Source organism: Tachysurus fulvidraco, chromosome 24 (assembly GCF_022655615.1).
Source record: "Tachysurus fulvidraco isolate hzauxx_2018 chromosome 24, HZAU_PFXX_2.0, whole genome shotgun sequence".
In the NCBI taxonomy this organism is placed as follows: domain Eukaryota; kingdom Metazoa; phylum Chordata; class Actinopteri; order Siluriformes; family Bagridae; genus Tachysurus; species Tachysurus fulvidraco.
Window position 1 is genome coordinate 1110495 of NC_062541.1, and position 25537 is coordinate 1136031.

At 40.2% G+C, this 25537-nt stretch overlaps 1 protein-coding gene and 1 long non-coding RNA gene across 2 annotated transcripts in view; both read left to right on the forward strand.

The window, feature by feature from the left end:
* The first annotated feature begins 556 nt into the window (after positions 1 to 556).
* Positions 557 to 1946, forward strand: LOC113660201. The gene is made up of 3 exons (XR_003444761.2): positions 557 to 738; positions 835 to 1117; positions 1278 to 1946. It is a non-coding gene; the product is annotated as an uncharacterized LOC113660201 (long non-coding RNA).
* A 5789-nt stretch (positions 1947 to 7735) lies between these two features.
* Positions 7736 to 25537, forward strand: part of LOC113639175 (NACHT, LRR and PYD domains-containing protein 3-like) — a gene marked incomplete at its 3' end in the record, with an annotated part of 29454 nt that continues 11652 nt past the window's right edge. Inside the window, exons 1-9 of the mRNA XM_047808228.1 lie at positions 7736 to 8380; positions 9091 to 9201; positions 9344 to 9460; positions 9894 to 9942; positions 10412 to 10616; positions 10846 to 12622; positions 14864 to 15040; positions 17825 to 17963; positions 18598 to 18758. Coding sequence (XP_047664184.1) covers positions 9092 to 9201; positions 9344 to 9460; positions 9894 to 9942; positions 10412 to 10616; positions 10846 to 12622; positions 14864 to 15040; positions 17825 to 17963; positions 18598 to 18758 — 2735 coding nt within the window. The remainder of the gene's footprint in view (positions 8381 to 9090; positions 9202 to 9343; positions 9461 to 9893; positions 9943 to 10411; positions 10617 to 10845; positions 12623 to 14863; positions 15041 to 17824; positions 17964 to 18597; positions 18759 to 25537) is intronic.

Sequence of the window (25537 nt, forward strand, 5' to 3'; positions counted from 1 at the left end):
AGATGTCTGTTCAGTAACCAAACAGGGTACATACACATTGGTGCATAATGTCAATTACTGTGAAACTGTCTGCAGTTTAGAAAGTAATGGAGATGGAAGCCAGACGAACTCCACATACGTTTATCTTTGTGGATGAAGCTGGATTCAACCTGGCAAAAACACGACGCAGGGGAAGAAATGTAATGGGACAGAGAGCGACTGTGGAGGTCCCAGGCCAAAGGGGAGCTAACATCACGATGTGTGCAGCAATGTCCAATGAGGGTTTGCTGGTACACTCATTGGCCCCTACAATACAGAGAGGCTCATTTCGTTTCAAAATGACCTACATATTCAACTTGTGCCAGCAGAGGAGAGAAGCTAAAGGGCATCAAACTCCATTGGACTTACAGTTTTTTTCAGTCGCTAACAAGCGTTTGTCCAAACAGTTGTCACATTTTCAAAACTCTAAACACAATTAGCACAGCATCAGTCTTTTGTGGCCGTACCTTTCACACATTTCATGTCCTTTTCACACAATATGCAATCAGTGAACACATTTTCACAATGCTTACATTTTCTTAACAGACAAGCTATACCTCCCAACAAAATTATGGATTGTTTTTGTAATATTCACGAATGTTAACACACAACATCCCACAATAGCAAAAACAATATTCCAAACCTTAGATACAGTATAAAAACCTCTGCTTCTGCAATGATATCAGTTCAAATTATTCGCATCTTTCAACAAACCAACAGGTAAGTATTGCATTTTACATGGAATGTTTCTATTCTCACTTGACATGACAATAACATCATACAGTAATGCATATGTTGATTTTTCCCCCTCTAAAGAATGCAACATCTTCCACCCTCTGGGGGAAGAGGAAAGATCCTCAATAATGATCAAGAGCGTGCCATTGTAGAAATGGTTGTTGCAAATAATGCAATAAAACTGCATGAAATTAAAACTAGAATTGTGGAGGACCATGAGATATTTGGCAATATAGAAAGCATCAGCCTCAAAACCATTAGACGGACATTGTCCAAACACAGAGTGCGGACGAAGCAGCTCTACACTGTTCCCTTTGAGAGGAACAGTGAGAGAGTCAAGGAGCTACGACGACAATATGTCCAGGTATAGTGTATATTCAATTCAATGTCCAATTCTATAAGCTTTGTACTTTGCAAGTAGGAAACCTACACCGTAATAGGTTATAGTACAGTATGGTATACAGTAATGACATGATATACATAAGGCCAACCAGGCCCCTCATGAATTCATTTACTGTACTTAGATGAGGCCGGATTCAATCTATCCAAAAGGCGTCGACGTGGACGAAATATAATTGGAAAAAGGGCCACAGTTGATGTGCCAGGACAGAGAGGGGCAGACATTACCATGTGTGCAGCCATGGCAAATGCAGGATTACTCCTTCACAGATGTCAGGTTGGAACCTATGATGTCATGATCTCCACCAGCGCCTGGTACCAGAGCAGGATCAGGAGGGTGAAGACATGAGGACATTTGTAATTACCTGAGACAAAGTTGCTTTCCATCATTCGCAAGCAATAACAGCATGGTTTGAAGTCCACCCAAGACTGGTAAGTCTCTTCCTTCCACCCTATTCACCTTTCCTCAACCCCATAGAGGAGTTCTTTTCTGCATGGAGGTGGAAGGTTTATGACCATCAGCCACATGACCAGATGTCCCTCCTTGAAGCCATGGATGCTGGCTGCAGGGACATCACAGTTCAAGATTGCCAAGGGTGGATCCGACATACCAAGCGATTTTATCCCAGGTGCATCGCCTTGGATGATATCAGATGTGATGTTGACGAAAACATGTGGCCTAACCCTGAAGATCGCAGGGATTAGATACATTACAGTAATTTTGTGCTATTTTTAGTCCCCCCCCCCCCCCCTTCTTATCTGGGCTTTTCGCTGTTTTGTTTTTTGTTTAGTTTTTTGTTTTTTCAGAATGCCTTATATATGATATTTTGTTCACTGTAAGCAATACTGTAAAACTTTTTCTCTTCTATTATATTTTGTTTCTACTGAACCTCCTTTAGTAAACAGTAAAGAAAAAAATAACTGATTTGCTTTTTACTGGAATGCGTTTGAATGTGAACATTACTGTACATGTGGACATACAGTTCCCAACTAAGACATTTTGTGTAAAAGGTGGATTGCATGTTACCTGAAACATAAAAGTCTATGCAGTTTTTCTAATGTCAACAATAGCCAGTATTTTGAAACCTGGTGTACTTTGATTGACTGCATAGACCTTGTGAAGTGAAAACAAGTGTTATTCTTTGACAGAATAATTTCATTTTGAGTCAGATTTCCAGTGTTTCGGTAAAGTTAGTGTGTGCAGAGAAAGATGTGTTCTGTTTTGAAATGGAGAGTTAGTATATATTTAACAAAATGTGTTTTTGAGAGGAAAATTATCAATTTGGCCAATTGTGTTTTGTAGGTATAAGTCTGTGTTAAGAGTTTAGAAAAATTATCTTAAGTATAGGTAAGCGCTTGTTAGCGATTGAAAAAAACTGTAATAGAGCCGTGTAATGACGTATAAATAATGAATATCAAAAAATAGTCTGATAGACTGTTTAATATACAACATAACCAATTTCTAAGTAAAGACTGGGCTATGTAAAATGTGAATTAACTTTTATTAACTTTGGTAAGTTTCAGATTTCAATTCATAAATAACATCGATGGAGGGAGGCCCAAAAAATGCAGCCTGCCAAGTGTAGTCCATTTATTTAATCCGGCTCTGTGTACAGTAGTTACATATACTCCGGGATATTAGTTTATTTAGAGTCGGACAGACTGTCAGACATGACTGAAAGTGAGTAACTTTAGTAACTTGTGGATCAGCACTGACTCAAGACGCGAACTGTTTAGAACGAATCAGTCCGATTTGGTGAACCGGTTCATCCAGTTCACTAAAAAGAACCGGTTCAAAAGAACGATTCGTTCACGAACTGGCCATCACTAACTCACAGTCACACACAGAACAGCTCTGTCTCTCCCTCAGTCACTCGGGTTCGCGGGACTTTTCCGTTAACGTTTAGGGTTTCTTCAGCTTTTTACTCGGGGTTGTAACGTTAATAATATGTACTTACTAACCAGTAGAGTTCTGGTAAACGTGGGTTCGTTCAGACGTGATGCTTGCTTGGTAGAATGCGACTCGCATTGCATCTCTGTCTGTCGGAGATTTTTTTCTTTTTTAAACCTTCAGCTGTCTCTAACCAGTAACCAGACACCGAGTGACACGTTTTTGCTGTATTTCATAAAAACATAAAGGTAGTAAGCTAGTGTTATAAATATTACAAGTTAATTAAGCTACACACACACACACACACACACACACACACACACACACACACACACCTGGTGTGGAAATAAAAAAATAAAAAAGAACCAAAAAATAAAATCACTGATCATAAAAAAATTTAGTTAAAAAATAAAGTTATGTTGTTCATTACATTTTACTTTATAATTGCATTGTTTTGTTTTAATTGCTGCAAAACTTGTTCTGTAATATAGTTCGTTTGCTATCGTGATCAAAACCATTGATCTGTAAATATTTTTCTAACCAGCAATAAATATAACAATTTCTGATCAACCCATATCAATTGCATGCTTAAAATAACATACCGGTTAAAGCCCCGCCCATTTCAAGACAAGCCCTGCCTACTTCCGGGTTAGGCCCCAGCCACTCCGAGTACAGATACAGATAATTCATATGATTAACGGATACAGATACAGATAATGCTGTACTCGCTCGTCCCTAGCCAGGTACGGATCACTCCCTGTCTCAGAGCTTTTTTTGAAGGCATTTCACTATTTGAACTCCTTTCTCTGCTAAAACGTTGGACTGTGGGTACAGAGGGCGTTATGTGCTCAAAATCATAACTTTTTGCAAAGTCCTTGAAACTCTGATTTGCAAACTGTGGTCCGTTGTGGACCTGTGGAAAACCATGTTGTGCAAATCTAACTTTTGCCTTTGCAATTACCTGCTCTGACATTGTGCTTGTCAGCTGCATGAATTCCAGGTAGTTTGAATGATATGAGTCCACGAGCAACAAATAATCTGTCATTAAGTTGAAACAAGTCCATAACAACTTTTCCCCATAGCTCTTTCTCTTACATTTTTGTTCCTAAATGTCCTTCGTGCACAAGTTTCAGCATCAGTTTTGTCATTGAGATTGGCACAACAAGTCTTGTTCCTTTCAGCAAAACTCCATCTACAGTTCATCTTTAAAATGCTGGAAAGGATTTTCCATGATCTCATCTCCAGGCATGTGAATCCGGTCCATTACTTTAACTGTTTGTCTTTCAGTGTTTCTTTGGCTGCTTCAACCCATTTTTCTATTGACACTGGAATCTGTGCTTTGATAGAGTCTACATGAATTTGCACATCTTTCTCTGTAGTTGCAAACAGCTCCTAAACCCACTTGTGATGCATCTGTAGAGACCTTTAGAGGCTTTTCCTGGTCATAAAAATTCAAAACAGGTTCTCTTGTTGAACTGCTTTTCAACCATGACCACTCTTTTGCCAGCTCGTCGTTCCACTGCCACACGGTGTCTGTTTCTGACAAGCTTCTCAGTGACTTTGTATTTGCTGGCAGATTTGGAACAACTTTTCCTAAGTAATTTATTAACCCCAAGTCTCTTTGTGCTTAATCCAGGACCTTGCGAAGTCAAAAAGCTGTTGCACAGTTTTGTGGAATGCTTCTGGTGCTGAGCTGATGCCAAAAGGTAGCATTTGGAAACCAAACGGTGTGGTGTGGTGAAGGTGCATCATTTTGTGCTTTCCTCATCTAGCACTATCTGGTAAAATCCCCATGAGGCATCCAGTTTGGAGAAATAACTTGTTCCACTCATTGCACTAGTAATGTCTGACTTTGTTGGAAGTCTGTAGTGCTCACCTTGGATGGCCTTGTTTAAGTCTTTTGGATCTATACACAGTCTTAGATCTCTGTCTGGTTTTCTACTATTATTCTGTAGGTTCTATTTTTCTGATTATTCCTTCCTTTATCAGAACTTCTATTTTCTCTCTGTCTTTCTGTTAATGCTACTGGCATCCTTCTTGTTGGATGTATGACCGGTTCTGATTCTGCTTCAGCTTTATCTGGTGTTTTCCTGGTAATTATAATATTCCTTTGAAAACTTCTTTGTATTCTTTTATCCAGTCATTCGGAGTAATTCCTTCTGCAGTTGCATCTTTGTCATTTCCTTGTTTATGACATGGTCTCTCTTTATCAATCCAAACTGTATGCATGATTTCAGCCCTAGTGATAACTTGTCTGTTTCCATCCACAAGTACAAAAAACACATCCTTCCTCTTTCCTTTGTAGGATAGACTGACTCTGCATGTTCCCTTTGTAGGTATTGGTTTGTTGTCATACGTTTTCAGATGCACTTTTCTTTGATTTATTTTTGGTTTTCTTTTCAGTCTCAAGTCTTTCATAGGGAGGATATTTACCTTGTGCCCCTATGTCCAATTTTAATGTGATATCAGTGCCGTTTACATCCATGTGAGCCATCCGCTCTCCTCCTGGAGTAATTTTTTCCTCTTCTGTTGAGTCTAACGAAGATTGTTGCTTAATCATCTTTCATCATTCATTCATTCGGAGGCCTTGCAAATTTCTATTGGCTTTTCTACAGTGAGGTCTGTCTCTTTTAACAATTGCATCCTCACTCTTTTATCTTGTACTCCAATGACTATTTGATCACGTATCATGGAGTCACACAATGTTCTGAAATGACACGACTGACTTTTCATTCTTAAATCCATGACATACTGTTTGATGGATTCTGACACTTTTTCTAGTCTGTTCCTGAAGACAAACCTTTCATATGTCTCATTTTTCCTCAGTGTACAATATTGCTCAAATTTCTCTATCACTGCATCATACTTGTGTTTTTCTTCTTCTTCTGTGAAGACAAACATGTTATATACATCCAGTGCACCAGGTCCTGCAACCTGTTAGCAGCAACGTTAACTTCCTTCGTCCGGTTCCATCCAACTCAATTGCGAGGGCATTTTGGTTCTTTTTATTTCCACACCAGGTGTGTGTGTGAGTGTGTGTGTGAGCAAGGGCGTCGATTTGGGTAGGGACATGTCCCTACCAATATCCAGGAAACACTCAATTGTCCCTAGCAAAAATTCGACCAAGCCTATATATACATTTATGCATAACCACTGATATCCGTCTGTGTCTTGTGCTTTTTTACTGATTTCATTTAACATTTATCCAGCAATCATTAAATAAGTTGAAAAATATTTTACAATGGCGTTCCTTAAAAAATAGCGCAACAAGTGGGTTTAACAGATCTACCCCCTGCAATGAATCCCGCCTCTGTAACTCACCTCTCTAAAATGATTGGCCTTTGCCTTTTTTAAGTCCTGCCTCTCTAACCCAAGTCGCTGTTTGATTGGCTTTGTCTTCTCGCTAATGTGTTGAGTTCGGCTGCAGCTATATTCCGTTGTATGAAGCAATATGCAACGTGATTATGCAGCCTACCGGTATGTGAGTAAGGAAGTGTTCTTATAACAGTTTTATGCACAAAATACAGGGAATGTTGTCCCCGCCAATGTCAAATAAATTATGTCCCCGCCAATGTCAAAATCAAACTTATGCCATTGTGTGTGTGTGTGTGTGTAGCTTAATAATTAACTTGTAATATTTATAACACTAGCTTACTACCTTTGTTTTTATGAAATACAGCAAAAACGTGTCACTCGGTGTCTGGTTACTGGTTAGAGACAGCTGAAGGTTTAAAAAAGAAAAAAATCTCCGACAGACAGAGATGCAATGCGAGTCGCATTCTACCAAGCAAGCATCACGTCTGAACGAACCCACGTTTACCAGAACTCTACTGGTTAGTAAGTACATATTATTAACGTTACAACCCCGAGTAAAAAGCTGAAGAAACCCTAAACGTTAACGGAAAAGCCCCGCGAACCCGAGTGACTGAGGGAGAGACAGAGCTGTTCTGTGTGTGACTGTGAGTGAGCAGCGCGAGACACAACAACACAATACATGTGTATGCGTGTGGGGGAGGGGCGCTGTGACTAGTCTATCACAGAACACTGACACAATCAGATACCCAATGATGATTTTCATTCAATCCGAGCACAGATATTGACTCGTATTACTCGTATAGTACTCGTACTCGGCAGAAGTGCTTTATCTGTACCGGATACTCGTTTCAGCCGAGTATCTGGCTCATCTCTATACCTGGCTATTCTGAATTACAGAGCTTCACCTCTGCAAAATGGACTCATGCTCATGAATAGGAAACTACGGATAAAGCTACCATCAGTAAAGCATCAAATGGTACGGAGTACGTGGAATTCTGCAAATGAAAGACAGATTAATCACTACAACAAAACAGCAAGACCACTGAGCCCACTTGCCCAAGAAAAAATTGTACGAGTCAGATGTGATGGGCAGTGGGGACCATTGACCAAAATGATTATAGAGTCTACGCTCAGGTCGTACGAAGTGAGTGAGTGAGTGAAGTGACATACGGCTAAGTATGGTGACCCATACTCAGAATTTGTTCTCTGCATTTAACCCATCTAAAGTGCACACACAAAGCAGTGAACACACACACAGTGAACACTCAGCCGGAGCAGTGGGCAGCCATTTATGCTGCGGCGCCCGGGGAGCAGTTGGGGGGGATTCGGTGCCTTGCTCAAGGGCACCTAAGTCGTGGCTGGCCCGAGACTCGAACTTCGGGTTACAAGTCAGACTCTCTAACCATTAGGCCACGACTGCCCCCATTAGGCCATGACTGCTAACAGAGCATGGAAAAATAATGAGGAGAAACACAAGACATTTGCTAAAAGTGCCTCAGAGAGAAATAAAAATCAATGAGAGTGAGACAAATGATCGGGAAATTGCAAAGCAAAATGAACAATTAGAAATGCAAAGCAATACTAAAGAATCTGTAACTGAAAATAGACAAGATGCTGTAGAACAAACAAAACGTCCTAAGACACAAATAATAAGGCCAAAAAGACTAATAGATGAAAATAGATGAAAATTTGTTACAAATTTTGGATAAATGAAAACAATTTGGTGTAATATTTGTAGTCATGGGTGTCGGAACCATAATATGACCAATAATATTGAACCCACCCATTTTTACCATCTCTATTCAATGCATATGTCTTTTTTTATAACTTTTCAGAGCGCCGCCAGTTGAAATAAATTCCACTTGAGGAATGCCCTAATAAATTAATCTCCATTCCACGTGTGCATGTGTGTCTGCGTCACTGCCCTTCCCCCCTCTGCAGTATAAACTGGTATGAAAGTGAAAATCAGGAACTCCATTTAGTGTGGAGTGAAAACTAAAAGATTTGAGGAGTAAAAACACAGTGAGTATCTAAAGCTCTAATATATAAACACACTGAAGTGACACTAGATGCAGAAGAGTTTTGTGGGTTTGTACTGAAGCTTTAATGTACACAGGTTGTTTTATAACTTGATAGCGTGACTATTTCCTGTAAGTGAACTCTGTACTGATTCAGGGTTTAATTTAACACACCGATGTTGGAGTGAAGTAAACGTGTGTCCTGCTGTAATCTGGAGAAGGAGACATGACCTCCAACATGAGTGTGTCTGGAAAACAGGACTTAAAGAAAGACTTACGTTTACATTTACCAGTAATAAATACACACCGTCTCATGGGAACACATCTGTATCTCTAAACACTCACTAGTTAACACAGGAAGTCAACTTTGCTTTAAGGTGTTTAATAGCAGTGAATATATCACTGATCTGATCTAAGAACAGTTTAGACAAATCATTCACTTAGAGAAGAGTAAAAAGGACTGTGTAATGTGGAGCATAAGAGCAGCAGAGCTTTGTGTCAGTGAACTCTACAGGCTTTAAGACCCAGCTGAGTCAGTTAGCTGTGATTTGGGTTCCTGATATCAGTGTAATTCCTGACTTATGAGGCCTGTCTCCTGTTTGAATAAGTGTACAGACTGGATCTGAATTTAAAAGATGGGATTATTGGTGTTTAATGATGAACACATTGTTTAACAGTGCTGAGTATTAATTATTGCTGATATTTCGGTTCTAGAATGATGGAGGGAAAGAGATCAGACTCACCAGAACCCAGCTGTGTGTCCATGAAGAGTGACCAGTCAATGGGAGAACCAATACACTTCAGAGACAGTTCTACTGATGTGAGGTCAGTATAGTGAGGTGTTTTACAGCAGTGTTCCACCTGATCAAACTCACTCGTCTCATTATGAAGCCCTTCATGAGCTTTATCAGGTGTTGAAGCAGTTAACAGTGCTGAGTATTAATTATTGCTGATATTTCTGTTCTAGAATGATGGAGGGAAAGAGATCAGACTCACCAGAACCCAGCTGTGTGTCCATGAGGAGTGACGTGTCAATGGAACCTCCACTTCTCTTCAGCAACAGAGACAGTTCTACTGATGTGAGGTCAGTATAGTGAGGTGTTTTACAGCAGTGTTCCACCTGATCAAACTCACTCGTCTCATTACGAAGCCCTTCATGAGCTTTATCAGGTGTTGAAGCAGTAAAACACTAAACTGTGCAGTGCTGCAGCTCTCGGACTGGCAGTGAGGAAAAGTGCTTTAAGAGTTCAGTTCAGTCTGCAGTCCCTGAGCTGGAGGGTCTGTGGTGCTACAGAAGAACATTTACACCTGGCACATTAATGACAATATAAAGATTTTATTCATTTATTCAAACATTTGTGTCTAAACATATTGGTGTCAGTTAGGAAATCCTGAAATCAGTGTATTGTGTTAAGAGGATAGTGTTAAATATCTGTGTCTGTATTTATTAGTGTGTGATTTGTGCAGCTATGAATACATATAGTCCATATTACATGATGGGTTTTGTTTGTTCACAGACCACAAAAATCAAACATCAGCACAAATCAGCTGGACTCTATATTCAAGGTGTGTGTGTTGTTTTTAAAGTGTGTAATGTGTGTGTTGTGTTTAAAGTGTGTAATGTGTGTGTTGTTTTTAAAGTGTGTAATGTGTGTGTAATGTGTGTGTTGTGTTTAAAGTGTGTAATGTGTGTGTTGTGTTTAAAGTGTGTAATGTGTGTGTAATGTGTGTGTTGTGTTTAAAGTGTGTAATGTGTGTGTTGTGCTTAAAGTGTGTAATGTGTGTGTAATGTGTGTTGTGTTTAAAGTGTGTAATGTGTGTGTTGTTTTTGAAGTGTGTAATGTGTGTGTTGTGTGTAATGTGTGTGTTGTGATCCCTTGTAATGTCTTGATGTGCAGCAGCATTAAGGGTAATCAGTTGTATGAGTTTTAAATGTGATAATAAAAATAGACTTTTCTTCTTGTGATAAAATAAAAGTCTCTCTCACTGTGTAATATGATAATGTTTAGATCTGTTCCTGTGTGTTTCTAACCAGGAGCTGGAACACAAAGTCATCACTCTGATAAAGAATGAGCTGAAGAGGTTTAGGAAGCTCCTGAGTCCAGATTACCCAGCATGCACTGAGAGGGAGGTGGAGGATAAGGAGGATCTGCACAATGTCACAGAGGGAGCGCTGAAGATCACACTACACGTCCTGAAGAACATGAACCACACAGATCTCGCTAACACACTGCACAACAGTAAGAGCTCTGAGTCATGACTTTATTCCATCAGCTTCACTTTAGAGAGAGGAAATAGTTTTAGATATGAAGACTTTTAGTTTTAAATGTAATTTTAATATCATGTTGTATCTGTTCATGGTCCAGCTTCAATAATATTTAGTCCATCAGTCAGGAATTAATAGCAGCGTTTGTACGATTTTGCATTATAACTATTTATTACTAAACTAGACATTACTTTGTTTATTAGAACTCGCCTCTGTGTATCAGACAAAGTTAAAGTCCAATCTGAGAGAGAAGTTTAAAAGAATTAATGAAGGAATCTCACAGCATGGAAGCTCAGCACTTCTGAATGAGATCTACACTGAGCTCTACATCACAGAGGGTTGGAGTGGAGACATCAATAATGAACATGAGGTGAGACAGATTGAGACAGCATCCAGGAGACCAGCAACACAGGAGAAACCCATCAAATGTAATGAGAACTTTAAAGACAAGTCCATCAGAACTGTGCTGACTAAAGGAGTTGCTGGAATTGGAAAAACAGTCTCTGTGCAGAAGTTCATCCTGGACTGGGCTGAAGGAGAAGTAAATCAGGACGTCACCTTCATGTTTCCACTTCCCTTTAGAGAGCTGAATTTGATGAAGCAGCAAAATCTCAGTCTGATGAAACTTCTTCATCACTTTTTCCCAGAAATAAGAAAACTAGAATTGATAGACTGTGACTCCTACAAAGTGGTGTTGATCTTCGATGGTCTGGATGAGTGTCGACTTCCTCTAAATTTCCAAAACAATGAGAGATTGTGTGATGTGACAGCATCAGCCTCAGTGGATGTGCTGCTGACGAACGTCATCAAGGGGAATCTGCTTCCCTCTGCTCTCCTCTGGATCACCACAAGACCAGGAGCAGCCAATCAGATCCCTCCTGAGTGTGTAGACCAGGTAACAGAGGTACGAGGCTTCAGTGATCCTCAGAAAGAGGAGTACTTCAGGAAGAGGATCAGTGATCAGAGCCTGGCTGATAACATCATCAGTCACCTGAAGTCTTCAAGAAGCCTCTACATCATGTGCCACATCCCAGTCTTCTGCTGGATCTCAGCCACTGTTCTAGAGAGAATGTTGGGTGAAGCAAAGCGTGGAGAGATCCCCAAGACTCTGACTCAAATGTACACACATTTCCTGATCTTTCAGATCAAACACAAGGAACAAAAGTACCATCAGAAATGTGACCCTGATCCTCAGCAGACCAGAGAGAGTATCATGGCACTGGGAAAACTGGCTTTCCACCAGCTGGAGAAAGGAAACCTGATCTTCTATGAGGAAGACCTGAGAGAGTGTGGCATTGATGTCAGAGAAGTGTCAGTGTACTCAGGAGTGTGTACCCAGATCTTCAGGGAGGAGTTTGGTCTACACCTGGGGAAGGTGTTCAGCTTCGTACATCTGAGTGTTCAGGAGTTTCTGGCTGCTTTATATGTATTTCTCTGCTTTATTTTAAGAAATAAAAATGTGCTTGTGGGACAAGGCACTGGACCTTTTAATTTCTTCAGAAATCCAAACCTGTCTGATCTCCTCAGGAGTTCAGTGGACAAGGCCTTACAGAGTGAGAATGGACACCTGGACCTGTTCCTCCGCTTCCTTCTGGGTCTCTCACTGGAGACCAATCAGATTCTTTTACGAGACTTAATGCCACAGACAGGAAGCAGATCTCACAGCAAACAGGAAACAGTGAAGTACATCAAGAAGAAGATCAGGGAGAATCCATCTCCAGAGAAATCCATCAATCTGTTCCACTGTCTGAATGAACTGAATGATCATTCTCTAGTGCAGGAAGTACAAACTTACCTGAACAGAGGAGGTTACAGACGTCTCAGTGACACCAGACTCTCTCCTTCTCAGTGGTCAGCTCTGGTGTTTGTGTTACTGAACTCAGAACAGGAGCTGGATGTGTTTAATTTGAGTAAATATGATCGATCACATGAAGGTCTTCTGAAGCTGCTGCCAGTGGTCAAAGCCTCCAGAAAAGCTGAGTGAGTATTTTTATTTATAACTGTATTACTGCATGGTTTATTATTTTAATGTAACACTGAACTGTACTGTTTGGATTAATGTGTGTTAATAGTTCCTCTAATCATCTTTACACAAACCTCTGGTACTTTTACAGAAGATTGTTTCACTTTTTACACTAACATGTTATATCTGAACTGAGGGCTGGGCCACATGGACAACATCTTATAACATCATATGAGGCATTTTATAGCTTTTATATATGAATCATGAAAAATTAAATGTTCTTTAAAATGTATGTAAAAATATCTACAAAATAACTGCATGCATTTAAGAACTAAAGATATTTCTGATCTAAACACCAGTGAAAGACTTTTTCTGTTCTGTTTATATTGAAAGTGACATTTAACAAAACTCTGACAGATGAGAAAAACATCAGACTGACAAAAAGGGATCAATATGGATAGAAAATATAAAAAGTAAATATTAAAACACTCGAATGTCCTTCAAGTATCTCTTTATGTTGACGTTCCAAATCTTTTGTTGTGTGTGACACAGTGTTATGGGGATATTTGAAGATGTAATGTTCAGCTTTATCTTCTTATTGTTTGAAACAAGATTCCGTGTCCGGAGATTGGGTCGCCGAGGCTCCCGCCTTCGACTGCCACCCAATCCACATTGCACCAGCCCCTTACGGTTTCTCCTGCAGGTGGTGGGCCCACCGGTCCTGTTCATTATTTATATGGACAGGATTTCTAGGCGCAGTCGGGGGCCGGAGGGAGTCAGGTTTGGGGACCACAGGATTTCGTCTCTGCTTTTTGCAGATGATGTTGTCCTGTTGGCTTCTTCAAATCAGGACCTCCAGCATGCACTGGGACGGTTTGCAGCCGAGTGTGAAGCGGCGGGGATGAGAATCAGCACCTCCAAGTCCGAGGCCATGGTTCTCAGCCGGAAAAGGGTGGCTTGCCCTCTTCAGGTTGGTGGAGAGCTCCTGCCTCAAGTGGAGGAGTTTAAGTATCTTGGGGTCCTGTTCACGAGTGAGGGAAGAATGGAGCGGGAGATCGACAGGCGGATCGGTGTATCTTCCGCAGTGATGCGGTCGATATACCGATCTGTTGTGGTGAAGAAAGAGCTGAGCCGCAAGGCGAAGCTCTCTATTTACCAGTCGATCTACGTTCCTACCCTCACCTATGGTCATGAGCTTTGGGTCATGACCGAAAGGACAAGATCCCGGATACAGGCGGCCGAAATGAGTTTCCTCCGCAGGGTGGCTGGGCGCTCCCTTAGAGATAGGGTGAGGAGCTCAGTCACTCGGGAGGAGCTCAGAGTAGAGCCGCCGCTCCTCCACATTGAGAGGGGTCAGCTGAGGTGGCTCGGGCATCTGTTTCGGATGCCTCCTGGACGCCTCCCTGGGGAGGTGTTCCGGGCATGTCCAACCGGGAGGAGGCCCCGGGGAAGACCTAGGACACGCTGGAGGGACTATGTCTCTCGGCTGGCCTGGGAACGCCTCGGTATTCCCCCGGAAGAGCTGGAGGAAGTGTCTGGGGAGAGGGACGTCTGGGCATCCCTGCTTAGACTGCTGCCCCCGCGACCCGGCCCCGGATAAGCGGTAGAAAATGGATGGATGGATGTTTGAAACAAGCTAGGCAGCGAACTCAGATGTGTGATAAATAATATAATCTTTCTCTTTAGTTTGGATGTGTTTGGACGTATGTGAACACTCCACCTGCACTCAGGTCCACACCAAACACCTGAACCAGTGTGTGTGTAAAATCAGAGGTCTGGAGGTGACAGATTTGTACCTGTATGAGCACAGAGAAGAACACACACCAACTGTTTTAGTGTCTCTGTGAAATCCAACATATAACTGAGTGTAAAGTACGACTAGTATTGTCATGTTATTAACTGGTAGTGTACAGCTGTATAATTCTTTATGTTCTGTAATAAAATGCACTGTATCTGCAGTGTTGGGTGTAGAAACTTGAACACAGATCAGTGTGTAGTGTTTGTAGGCTGCTCGCTCTCACATGTGTGTGTTATGTACATGACCTAATGGTCTTATAATAAATTGTAGCTGAGAGATTGTGGAGTGCAGAAAGACGTCCCTGCTCCTGTAAATGTGCTGATGTGGTGTCCTGTCCTCTGATTTGTGTGTGTGACACAAACACACTGACATTTCTGTTACATCTTCAGCTTTAACTGGATTATGGCTGTGTTTGTGTGTTTGAGATCAATGTTCTGATATTTCATCATTTCTCTTCCAGTCTGTGTCAGTGTAATCTGACAGAGGAAAGCTGTAGAGTTCTGTCCTCAGTTCTCAGGTCAAACTCCTCCAGTCTGAGAGAACTGGACCTGAGTGACAATAAACTGCTGCAGGATTCAGGAGTGAAGCTGCTCTCTGATGGACTGAAGAATCCACACTGTACACTGGAGATACTGAGGTACACACACACCATACACACACACACACCATACACACATACACACACACACATACACCACACACACACACACACACACACACACACACATAAACACACACCATACACACACACATAAACACACACACACACCACACACACCATACACAGACACACACACCATACACAGACACACACACCATACACACACACACACACACCATACACAGACACACACACACACGCACACACACCATACACACAGACACGCACACCATACACACACACTCACACACACACACCATACACACACACATACTCACACTCTCACACACACACCACACACACAGACACACAGACACACACACCATACACCCACACACACACACCATACATACACACTCTCACACACACACACACACACACACAGACACACACACACCACACACACACACACACACACAAACACATACACACACATACACATACACACACACACACACATATACCATACACACACACACACACACTCACAGACACACACACACTCACACACACACCTCACACACACACCTCACACACACACCTCACACACACACTCACACACATACACCACATACACACACACACACACTCACACACACACCACATACAGACACACCATACACACACACACACACACACACCATACATACACACTCACACACACACACCATACATACACACTCACACACACACACACACACACACAAACAGACACCAAACACACACACACACACACACACACACACACACACACACACACACACACACACACACTCACACACACACACTCACACACACTCACACACACACCACATACAGACACACCATACACACACACACTCACACACACACACACACACACACCATACATACACACTCACACACACACACACATACACCATACACACACACACACACACACACACACACACACACACACACACACACACACACACACACACACACACACACACAGTGTTTAAGCTGCTTTGTAAATGTATTTAGTGAAGGTGACTGATGGATAAACACTGAGAGTGAGATCCACATCCTGGGAGCAGCGACACTAAAAGTAGTTTGACTGAAGCTTCTTCTTATTAAAATTCACCTTAAGGAAGTCAGCATTTGTTGATGATAAATAAATATTTGAGATGATATTAAAATGATTGTGGATGTCACAGGTAACCAGTACAGTTCCTGTACAATAGGACTGATTTGGTTACTAACTGTAATGTATAAAGGGTTTTATGTGAAATACATAAAAGTGCGTTACATTAATCTAATCTACTTGGAATGATTGAATGTAGAAAAAGTTTTTCTGTTTCTTCTTTACTCCAAATGAAATGTCATGTTGTCTTGATGAGTGACATCACAATTGACCATAAAACTGTCTAGCACACAAGTATGATGTGAACCAGTTTAGTACTGGTCCTGAGAGACCTACCCAGTGCTCAAGTCTGTGTAGAAGAACATCCTGGTCTACAGAATCAAAAGCTGCACTGAGGGTAAGAAGAACAAGAATGGAAATGTGATCAGAACTGGAACTTAATTACAGATCATTTAAAACCCTGAGCAAATTCTGCACAACACAGAGCATTTGTGTTTAGTGACACTAAAACTCTATAAAAGGTAAACAGGAGTTATTGTGACTTATTAATGTAACAGCAGCTGAAGACCAAAATGTGGAACCAGTTTACAGGAAAGGTGAATTAGGTGTGAATGTGGTGAAGGGAAAGAAAACGGTTGGAAGGAGAGAAAAAGAGATCTACACTGTACCCAGGTGATCATGAACACTGTAATGACCAGTCGGCAAAATCCATGTGAAGAAGTTTTAATGAAGAAAAGATAAGACAAACAATCCAAAATCAGTAAGTAAAGGCAGGGTCAAAAAACAGGCAGAGTCTGAAATAAGTGTAACAAACAGTCCATGAGGAGAACAAATCACATCCACAAACCTGAAGAAGCAATAATGCAAAGAGCAAAAACAGGGTCAATAGTGATAAATATCACCATCAGAAACAAAGCTCATTCACACCATATAGAAAAACACCAACAGTTTTACTGTCTCTGTGAAAATACTGAAAGATTTCTCTAAATAGCTCTAATAGTGTGCTCGAAATCTTCTGTCAGCTCAGGTGTAGAGAATTCCCTGTGTAAATACTCCTACACACACACACACACACACACACACACACACACACACACACACACACACACAATACTACTCCTATTTACAGTGAGGACAATAAATTAATTTCTCTGGTGTTATCTGTCCTCATGGAGCTGCTACCATTTTATAGACCTGTTTCTGTTGTTCAATGGGAGCAAAACTATTCCTGAAAATGTTTGTAACACAAAGTAGAAGTGTGTACAATGTACAGAGATCTACACACTGAACACACTGTAATGAAGCAGTAAAGGACAGTGTGTAAATGTGTAAATGTTCTCCAGCAGAACTTTCCCCAGAGCTGCTGAACACACTGTATGAACATCTCTCTGCTAGAAATAAAGAGACGTGTTTGTTCAGAGTGACGTCTCTGTTATTATCTTCTTACAGAAAGTTAAATACATCTCAGTCTCATATGAGCTGAGACACATGGATCTGTCCAAGAGCAGTCCAACTTTATACACAGATGTTCATGTTAGATTTTTATCCTGATATTAGAACCTTGTGTTCAGGTGGACACTTTATTTCTCACTGATGGAAACACCTCAATTCACTATGAGACAAATAAATCAAACACTTCATCATTTCTCTTCCAGTCTGTGTCTCTGTAATCTGACAGAGGAAAGCTGTAGAGTTCTGTCCTCAGTTCTCAGCTCAAACTCCTCCAGTCTGAGAGATCTGGACCTGAGTGGCAATAAACTGCAGGATTCAGGAGTGAAGCTGCTCTCTGATGGACTGAAGGATCCACACTGTACACTGGAGATACTGAGGTATACACACACACACACACACACACACACACACACACACACACACACACACACACACACACACACAAACACACACACACAAACAAACACACACACACACACACACACACACACACACACACAGAGAGACATTAACACACACCACACACTCTCACTCACACACACACTCGCACATATACACACACACACACACATACACTCACACACATACAAACACACACACAAACACACAGACATTAACACACAGCACACACACACTCTCACTCACACACACATACACACACACACTCGCACATATACACACAAACACACATACACACAAACACACTCAAACACCTCACACATACACACACACTCACACACAGACATTAACACACACACACACACACACACAGAGTTTTAATAAACACTACAACATCCAGTTCTCCTCTGTGGTAACTGTAACTGTAGTGATCTGATATATTGTCATTGTTGTGTGTGTGAGATGGAGAGTAAATGTACTGTATATAAAGATTTTGTGTAGTTCATGTTTTCAATACTAAACCTGAGTGTGTTAAGTGTGAGAAGGTTTTCTTTCTTGCAGGATGTGGGACTGCAGTATTACAGATAAAGGTTGTGCTGCTCTGGCTTCAGCTCTGAGGTCAAACTCCTCATCACACCTGAGAGAACTGGATCTGTACAATAATAATCCAGGAGAATCAGGAGTGAAGCTGCTCTCTGATCTACTGAAGGATCCACACTGTAAACTGGAGACACTACAGTGAGTTACTGACTTACTGTCTCTTTACTGTATGATATTGTGTAATATTCACTGTGTGCTGTAAAATGTCACATCTAATGTGTGTATTTATGTTTCTGTTGTTCATAAGTAATGTGTTTAAATGTGTCTGTAATTCTGTCCTGTTGTGTTTTTCAGCATTAAGGGTAATAAACTCACCAGGTCTGGTGTATGACAGGAGTCTCTCCTCAGACCTTTTTTCCAGGATAAAGCAGTTATGGTGGTGAAGCGTTAGAACACGTCCCACATTTCCAGCAGTTTGGGAGCTGAATCATTCATATTCAGATGTAGAAGATCCATAACAATAACTGTGACTGATCACATCCTTTTATCCTCTCAGCTACAACTTCACACTTTAACATATTTTACAATCCAAAGTCAAATCCTTCAGCATCTACACACAACACAGAGATATCATCACATCATCACACTGATTACACAAATACACATCCATGTGTTACAGATGTTTACACATTATTTTTACCTCTTTAATTGGATCTCAGATTTGATCCTCCACAGATGATTGACTCACAGTTGTGATCTTGATTTATTTATTTTCCTTTAAAAGTCTCTTCTTTTCAAACCCTTTTCACCAAACACTTTTAAAATCTTTATTAAAATTTCTTTAAACAGTCTATTTTTCTATATTTCAATTTCTTCTTTCTTAATTTCCTCATGACATTTTTTATCTTCTTTGCATCTTGTTTTTATATAATTTACCTTTTTTTTTCCCTCTTTACACCATATATTTTGCTTTATTTCTTAATTTTGCCCCCTCAAGTTCTTTCTCCTTTTTTCCTTTTTTATATTTTTGTTCTCTTTGGCCAACTAATTCTCTAATTTTTTAAAATGTACTTTTACTTATTTCTCTTTTCTTTCTTTCTTTCTTTCTTTCTTTCTTTCTTTCTTTCTTTCTTTCTTTCCCCATTCTACAATATTTAATTAAAAATATTTAATTAAAAATCTAACATTTTTTTTACTCATTCATTTCATTTCCTTTTTCTTTTTCTATAATTTCTCTAATCTTAAAATCATAGTGTTTTTAAACTTTAAACTTTCTGTATTTAGAACCCATACACTTTTTTCCCTTTCTACATTATTCCAGTCTTAATAAATAAAAACTCATGATACTCAAACTTGTTTCCTTATATCTGATTTTGTCTGCAAAGTTTTCTACATTTCTTGTACAAAAATTAAAGACAATCGATGTCCTGCAAGTTTTTCACTATATCACTTCTTTCCTTCCTACATTTCTCTCTCTCCACACGTCTATCAGGTTGTTTTCACTCATTAGATCCTTTAGTTCTTTTCTCTCTGTATCGGATTTAATAACCATCCCATCTGCCATATGGAGTTTACTGTAAACAGTCACTGCAAGTCCCATCATTATTATTTCTTTATGCTTATTTAAAATTCTTTTTAAAGCATTAAATAATTCTTAAAACATTTACTAAACTGACAAAAAGGTTTTTCAAATGAAAACATACTATGAATAACTAATTGGTGAAATCTTTTATTTTCCAGACAGTTTTTAGCCCTGTACAAATTGTGCTTATTTCTACCTTCTCAACTAAAGTTGCTTTCAGAACGAAAATTCAGACTTTGACTGTTAATTAGAATATATATAAGAGATCTATGGTCGCCGTCGCCCCCCTCCCCCCTGACAAACACTTTCCCGCGCTGTATCCCAAACCCCCCTCACTGGCCTGCTGTAGTGCACTACATAGGGCGCTTACGTCACTAATACACACTCGGTGTAGGGCGCTTATATAGGGAGCGGAGACATATTTAACACCCAGCCGCAACATGACGCTGATTGGCTGCAGTCACTTCTTCTTTTTTCTTCAGAATAACCGATTCAAATGGCGGAAGTTAAATATGAGTGCGATTCGCTTTCACAGTGTAATCAGTTGTTTTTATTTTACTGTTTTATTTATGCTATAAAGTTGTGACTGCTCTGGAATGGCCGTATTATAAATGACCACGAAAGGAAACAAATGAAAGCGTGTTTGGAATTAAACGGAAACTGTGTTTTGTCGCCACCTGCAGATCTGGAGAGGAACTGAACTGTAAATTACAGTCATTTTTCTTCAGGCTTTATTTCATGTTTATAATTATAAACTCTTATTTTATACTCGCTGATTTAATCATATAAATCCTTAATTTTACTACGATTGTTTAAAAATATTACAAATGCTTATTATAATCCTAAAAAGTGACTCGTGCATTAATAATAATAATAATAATAATAATAATAATAATAAATCTTTATAATAAATACTCTGTAAAAAACATCCTGTAAAATATGACCTTATACATCAACTGACATTTTGTCCTTCATTCTGACTTGTTCTGTTTTGACTCTGAGACCAGACCCTGAGACCAGACCCTGAGACCAGACCCTGAGACCAGACCCTGAGACCAGACCCTGAGACCAGACCCTGAGACCAGACCCTGAGACATGGTTGTAAAATAGTCTGTTTAAAGTGATAAAACACACGAACAGTCAGAGAGAAAACACTTCTGACCTTTAATCACATTCCAAAATATTCAGAAATGAAACACTGAGATGTAGAATAATACATTATATGTGGACAAAAAACAGATTTGTAATCAGGAGATGGTGTAGTTTCAGGGGAGGGGCTGTGAGAACGGGGCGGGGTTTATCCAAGTCTGTGATAGCGGGGTTTACCCCAGTGTGTGGGAGCAGGGTTTACCCCAGTGTGTGGGAGCAGGGCTTCACAGCAGCAGGCTGATCCTGGCTATTGGCTCCTTCCAGTAGTTGAATGAAGAGAACTCAGACAGCTCCAAGTTGCCGTCATCTTCATCCAGCCTGGGAGAACTTTTCCCAGACAAAGACCCATCCTTGGATCTCAGCTCAGCAAGTCCCAGATCGTCGAGCTCAGAAAGGTCCTGGTCAGCGATGGGCTGCTTCCCGAAGAGGAAAGAGTCAAACTGGCTGCTGGACATGTCCAACGTTTTAATCTGCGACAAAAACAACTTTAATATGACTTCTGTCAGAAATGAAAGATATGTTTGGTTTGCTGGACTTCAAATCTGCTCGGTGGACAAAACACTCAAATCTTATTTAACTCACTCAACAATAATGCAAATAAATCAATTCACAGTTTATTTTTATTTAAAATATATATACACTATGTATACCATTATTATGAGATATTTATTATTAGTGATATCAGTGAACAAGAGCTGGTTTCAGAGGAGATATTGGGGAGAACTTCAACATGAGGCAAAACTACTGTGCTGTTTTTTATTTTCTGTGTATTATATATAAAGAAATAATTTACACCATATACAATACTGTAATGCAATGTTGCACATCCTGAGTTTGATTGAATCTAATTTTACCTTGATTTTTCCAGGTACTTAACCCTAACCCAGGTTTTCTGTATCAGAAATGTACTCTACTCCAAAACTCCAGAATATCATCTTCTTTAACATACACCAAATCATCCACACCATCGACTCCTCGTCCACAAGCTTCTCGGCCAGTTGTTCGGTTACATCTGGAGATCCGGAGGCTCGGCAGCACCAACACGGTGTTGGAAAAAAATCTTAGTAGAAATAATTAAAATATTATTCCTTACAATGCTATAACCAAAGTAAAGTATTAGGCCTTGCAAAATATTACAATTGCTGTCATAAGACATATGTAGGTGATGTTGTAGGCCAAAGACGTTTATTGCAACCAGATTCAGGGCTGTCAGGCCTAGTCAGTCTGAGCACATTTGTAATAACAACTTGTTATGTAGAAGGGAAAATACCATTGTTCCCAGACCTTAGCTCATAAATTGTTATGGAAAATGAAGAACACCATGGTTCTCAGACCTTGGTCCATAGCAATAACATGTTATGTAGAATGAAAAAAACAGTGGTCCACAGACCTAGGCACTGATAACTAAAGGAAGGAAAATCCATATATGGGCATGTGGTGATCATAAACTTGTTGTGCAGACTGAAGAAGGCCCAGGTGTTTAGTCTGAGGTCATGAAAAATAAGGGGAGGAAAATCCATAAATGGGCATGTGGGTGAAAGGTAATGGGAAATAAGGGGAAATTGGGTCAGTGTATTTAGAAAACATAGGAGATGATTTCGGTAAATAAGGTGATATGGCACCTGGGCTCCTAGGAGCGCCAGGGTATATATTGAGAAGATATCTGAGGTTTTTTTGGTTCTTTGGGGGCGAAGGTGTGTGTGCGTGTGGGGGCGCGTGCGCGCGCACGCGGGCACATGCCCGTGTCCGCGGGTCAAGGTGGGTGGTTTTTATTTTTGCAAGGACGTCGCGAGAGTTCTTGTTTTTCTTGATTGATTTTGCATGACATGCTCTTTTTGGGGGTTTTCATTTGTTACTTTGAATTTGGCAATTTGTTACTTTGAATTTGGCAATTTGTTACTTCTAATTTGGCAATTTATAATTTGTTGGCTGATTGACCATAATAAAGAAGTTTGCTCATTCTCATCCAGGTCTGAGGAGTTTTCTCAGTATTTTGTAGTAATTATAGAGTTAACAGTTAAGTTTAACTAAAGGCCTAAGAGAAGAGATCACCCTGTGATGTGTCGACTTGGAGACCGGCTCTGAGTTCCGACATATCTAATGGCACCCCAGATGGGACTTCAAAGGGGCTAGCGTGATCTGTGTCTGGGACCAGGACCGCTCTCTCTGAAGGGTCACAGAGGCCGGCCATAATATTAAGGTAAGCAGACGCCTGTTATATTCGAAGTCTGGCGCGTAGTGAATCTGTGACCTGAAAAGGGAGGGGTGGCCCTGGGAGGCGGACAGCTGCCCTTGAAGTCAAGAACTCTTAAGGGTGAAATACAGTATAATCAGTATAATAACTGGATGAGAAGGGCAATAGATAAAGTTGTTTTTTGCTTTGATTTGTGACTGTGTGAGTGGCAGGGTAAAATCTCATGGGCGGATTCTGTTGTGAGAGGCACGCACACACTTAGACAGAGAGAGAGGTGTGTGTGTGTGACAGAACAAAAATCTCATGGGTGCATTCTGTCGTGAGAGACACACACACGGAAAGAGCGAGCGAGAGACAGAGTGAGGGGTGTGTGTGTGTGTGTGTGTGTGTGTGTGTGTGTGTGTGTGTGTGTGTGTGTGTGTGTGTGTGTGTGACAGGAAAAAACTCATGAGTGAATTCTGGTGTATACATTTTTTACTTATTTATATTTTTGGTATTAAGGATTGAAAATTCCTGTGGCGTACCGCTGGTGTGTATATAACTCACAGCCGGGACTGAACGGGCAGGTGGAGAAAACGCGTTGGCCCTAGATACCGCTGTCCAGCGAGACAGGTCTGCTTGGTAGGGCTGGGTGGGGTACCCCGTATTTATAAGTGTTATAAGTGTTTATATACGTGCACGTTATCATCATAAGTATACGGCGATTCACAATGATAAATGGATACGGCAACGTACACATTGATAAGTGGACAGAGCCAAATGAGTATTCATAAATAAGTGTACGCCATATAAGTATACATAAATGATACGTGTACGGTGTGTAATGTGTATGAATTGTTTATGTGCACATGTGTATTTGTGTATTGTCAAACTGAATGACGATTCAGTTTGATGTGTGATAAAGTATAAACAAGCAATTGTGAAGTGTTTTATGGCACTTATAAGATCTTATAAAATGAGTTGCAACGGAAAAAAGCGCTAAGTCACACAAGCAGAACATAACATTTATTTAAGTTACACAAGCATTCAGTTATAGCAGAGAACTGTATGAGACACACTGAGTGAAAATAAGATTCACCTGATTCATCTGATTCACCTTGCTTCATAGTTTTCAATATTTTTTAATAAATCCCCAAGGGTCCAAGAAGTATCTAAGCCTTTTAATCCAAATTGCTGTGTTCGCCTTACAATAGTTATTTTTCTGACCGAAGACTGTACACGGAGTTTATTCCCGTCCATTTTTTTTCCGACTCTCGCTTCCTAGTTGATGAACTACAAATTCGGTGTCATATTTGTAGTCCAGCCTCACATGAGCCAATAGATGCCCCATAGAGCAGAGATAGACAAGCTTAGAAGCCAATACCCGGTAACAGATATTTGTGTGGCAGTTGGACCAGCCAGTAATAAGGAGCGAGACCCTGACGTCCCTTTAGCCAATAAGGAGACGATTTTAACGAGGAGCGATAAGGGCCATCTGGCAAGGTGAATGTTATGACTTAATTCCCAAACACACACATACACACAGAACTTTTCTGAGTTTTTTCTTTTCTCTTTTTGTGAGCAGATACTAATGCCTAGTGGGAAAACATTCATATAATAAATCATTTTAATTTTGTTAAAGAATTTAAACAATTCTTGGGCCATTCTTTTTGACTTCATAAGTTTTGTTTGTTTTGTTGGGGAAAGTTTTTTTTTGAGTAGTGTTACACCAGGTGTAAGTTATTTTTATTTTATTTATTTTATTTTTTGTCTTTGTTTTATTTTATTTTATTTTTTTGTTGTTTGTGTTTGTTTATATGGATCCCATTAGCTGAAAGTCTATGCAATCAGCTAGTCTTCCTGGGTCCACACATATGCATATTCATACATACAAATCTGTTTTTAATTCATAACAGGACTAGACATAACTACAATATGATTTATAATTACATTAAGACATATAAAAACCTAATGTAGTGTTTTTGTTTCAGTAAAAGAAACCCTCCATTCTAGCTTCTGTAACTCTGTGCCAGTAAGGCCTAGAATCACCTTGACATTTGTAACACACACACA